Raw genomic sequence first — 2,755 nt, 5'->3', positions numbered from 1 at the left:
GGGTTGGGGGGGGTTTGCTCCTTACTGAGCACGGTGAGCTTGGCCCGGCGTGAGCGCAGCGCGGCCTCGGTCGCCTGGCACTCGTAGACGGCGTCGTCGGAGAGCTCAGCGTCGCTGATCTCCAGGTTGTACTGTCCCGAGTCGGCCGTGCCCACGATGCGGTAGCGTGGCCAGGCTGCGGGGACAGCTGGGTTGGCACCGAGGGGACATGGACCGAACCCGTGCTGCCAGGTGCTGGGTCCTCCATGCCCTGCTTCCGAGCCAAACTCCCCAGGGTTCGGGCTCGGTCAGCGCCGTGGGCAGGCAGTGTGGATCCAGCACGTGTGGCATCCCTGGGGCACGTGGGGTTCCCAGTGTGCAGGGACCTGGGTGTATGCAGGGGCCCCACTGTGTGCAGGACCCCAATGCGTGCCGACCCCCATCTGTGCAAAACTGCAATGCATGCAGAACCCCGGGGCGAGCGGGACCCCAGCGCACGCAGGACCCCAATATATTCAGGACCCTGGCCACGCAGGGATCCTGGTGCACGCAGGAAGGAGCAGAGAGCAGCACCCAGAACTGGGAACCATGGGGACCCAGTGCCAAGATCCTCCTGCGCAATGCCCTCCTTGGCCCCAAGCTCCCCCCCGTGTACCTTTGAGGCCCTGCCCCATGCCCAGTGCCAGCCCATCCTTGGTCCATTGCACGATCCCGGAGTAATTGAGCACCACGCAGGACAGCACGATCCTCTGCCCGGCCACCACGGTCTGGTCCTCGGGCTCCTCCACGAATCGCGTCTGCGCCGCTGGGGACAGAGAGCAGGGTTCGGGGACGGCCTGGGACGTGCCACACGCTGCCCAGTGCTCCATCATGATGGTGGCACTGGTGTCCCCAGAGCTGTGCCATGTCCCCGTGGTGTAGAGGCCGTCACGCGGCCAGTGGGCATCGACCGGAGGGTGAGCGTGTGTGTCACGCTGTGAGGCTGCGTCACATGCCAGTGGCTGGATGTCACGCATGTGTGCCGGGGGTTGGCTTGAGGACCAGGACACCGCATTCCTTGCTCGCTCAGGGAGGGTGGGGGCAGTGGGACAAGGGACATCTCACCCCCCCCCCCGCCTCAGGGTGGCAGGGGGAGCACCTCTCCCCCGCGCTCGCCTTCTCCCTTGCAAGCCTCCTGCTAAAATATTCAAATGATTTCCGCTGTGGAGTGGGAGAGGGGGAGGCAGAAATCCCTTCTGGGGATGAGCGAGCAGCAGATAACGGAGCTGCTAAGTCCCTGGCCCTGCCTCTGTCTGCGCAGCCCCGTCAGACCCAGCACAACACAGCATGGAATGGCACGAGACGGCACAGCACAGCGTCCCCAAAACCCCAGGATGGGGCACCCCAAAGCCCCCAGGATGCGGTACCCCCAGCAGCAGGGGAAGGGGTACCCCAGGCACGGAGGGGAAACCTGGGGACACTCGGATGTCCCTGCCTGGTGCCCCCCCGCCCTCCCTCGTGATGGCATTTTGGGAGAGGAGCGGGAGCAGGGACAGGAGGCGGGAGGGAGATAAAGGGAAGGAGAATGGGAAAGGCAGAGGGGGGAGGGCTGGAGCTGGGGGGGATGAGAAGCAGAGCGGAGATCAAAGAGGAAGGTGCCTGGAGAGGTGGGCGCGGGGGAGGATGAGAGTGGGGGAAGGAGAGAGCGGCACGGGGCCGGGAGGGGAGTTGGGGGGGGGGGCAGGCAGGCAGACAGACAGACAGACACGCAGCAGAGACACATCGCCCTGGGCACCACGGGGTGACAGGGTGACACGTTGTGCGCACACGCGTGTGCAAACGTGGGAAAGACGGCACCACCCTCCCCCCGTCCCCATCCCTGTGCCCGTCCCCATCCCCACCGCTGTTTAGTCTGCAGCGGGGCGACGCGGGGGGGGGGGCTCAGCCCCATCCCTTGGTGCAGTTCCTTGACCCCACGATAACGCAGCCCCAAAATTCTCACCAAGCACCGGGCAGAGCCGCAGGGCACCGGGCACGCACCCTGCCCTGCCCACCCGTGGGTGCCCGACACGCGTGGGCTCTGCAGGGACCTGGGGGACCCAGCCACACGCCCGGCCCTGTCTGCCTCTATTTATCAAATGAAGGTCTGATTAAGCCCTGGGGCTGGTGCTCCAATCTCCCTCTCTCTCCTCTCGCTATTAAACTCAGGGTTCAAAGAAAAGCTTTTTATTCGCGCTGACAGCTTTCAGATGGAGCTAAATCTCTCCGCGCTAGAGGTTTTTTTTTTTTTTTTTTTTTATTATTATTATTTTATCTCTCTCCCTCCTCCCCTTCCTCTTCTCACCGCTTTTAAATTTAAGCCTTTCCCCCTTCCTCTTCCCAAGTTGTTCGCTTCTATTTATATTGGGGGGGGGGGGGGGAAATACACCAGGAGGAAAAAAAAAATAAACCAAAAAAAAAAAAACCCACCCTCTGCGGGTTTTATTCTGCGGGAGAGAAAAGAGGATTTGGTGCCTTGTGGCCCTGGAACCAAGTGGAAAGGGAGAGATGGGAGGGGGCCATCACCCTATCCTCACCCCTGTCCCCATCGCCATCCCCATCCCTGACTCCGTCTCCATCCTTGTCCTTGTCCCCATCCCTGACCCCCTCTCCATCCTTGTCCCCATCCCTGTCCCCATCCTTGTCCTCATCCCCATCCCTGACTCCGTCTCCATTCTTGTCCTTGTCCCCATCCCTGACCCCCTCTCCATCCTTGTCCCCATCCCTGTCCCCATCCTTGTCCTCATCCCCATCCCTG

At 62.5% G+C, this 2,755-nt stretch overlaps 2 protein-coding genes across 2 annotated transcripts in view; both read right to left on the bottom strand.

Annotated features, from left to right (window-relative positions):
• Positions 1 to 2,755, bottom strand: part of LOC110388003 (feather keratin 2-like) — a 906,242-nt gene that overhangs the window by 571,121 nt on the left and 332,366 nt on the right. The window lies entirely within an intron of this gene.
• KIRREL (kin of IRRE like (Drosophila)) overlaps positions 1 to 2,755 on the bottom strand; it is a 23,927-nt gene that overhangs the window by 5,352 nt on the left and 15,820 nt on the right. Inside the window, exons 2-3 of the mRNA XM_021376436.1 lie at positions 635 to 784; positions 14 to 175 (exon numbers count right to left, since the gene is read on the bottom strand). Coding sequence (XP_021232111.1) covers positions 14 to 175; positions 635 to 784 — 312 coding nt within the window. The remainder of the gene's footprint in view (positions 1 to 13; positions 176 to 634; positions 785 to 2,755) is intronic.

The sequence above is a fragment of the Numida meleagris genome, chromosome 24 (genome assembly GCF_002078875.1).
Source record: "Numida meleagris isolate 19003 breed g44 Domestic line chromosome 24, NumMel1.0, whole genome shotgun sequence".
In the NCBI taxonomy this organism is placed as follows: domain Eukaryota; kingdom Metazoa; phylum Chordata; class Aves; order Galliformes; family Numididae; genus Numida; species Numida meleagris.
Note: the sequence above shows the minus strand (reverse complement) of the source record. Positions and strands in the feature narration are given on the sequence as shown.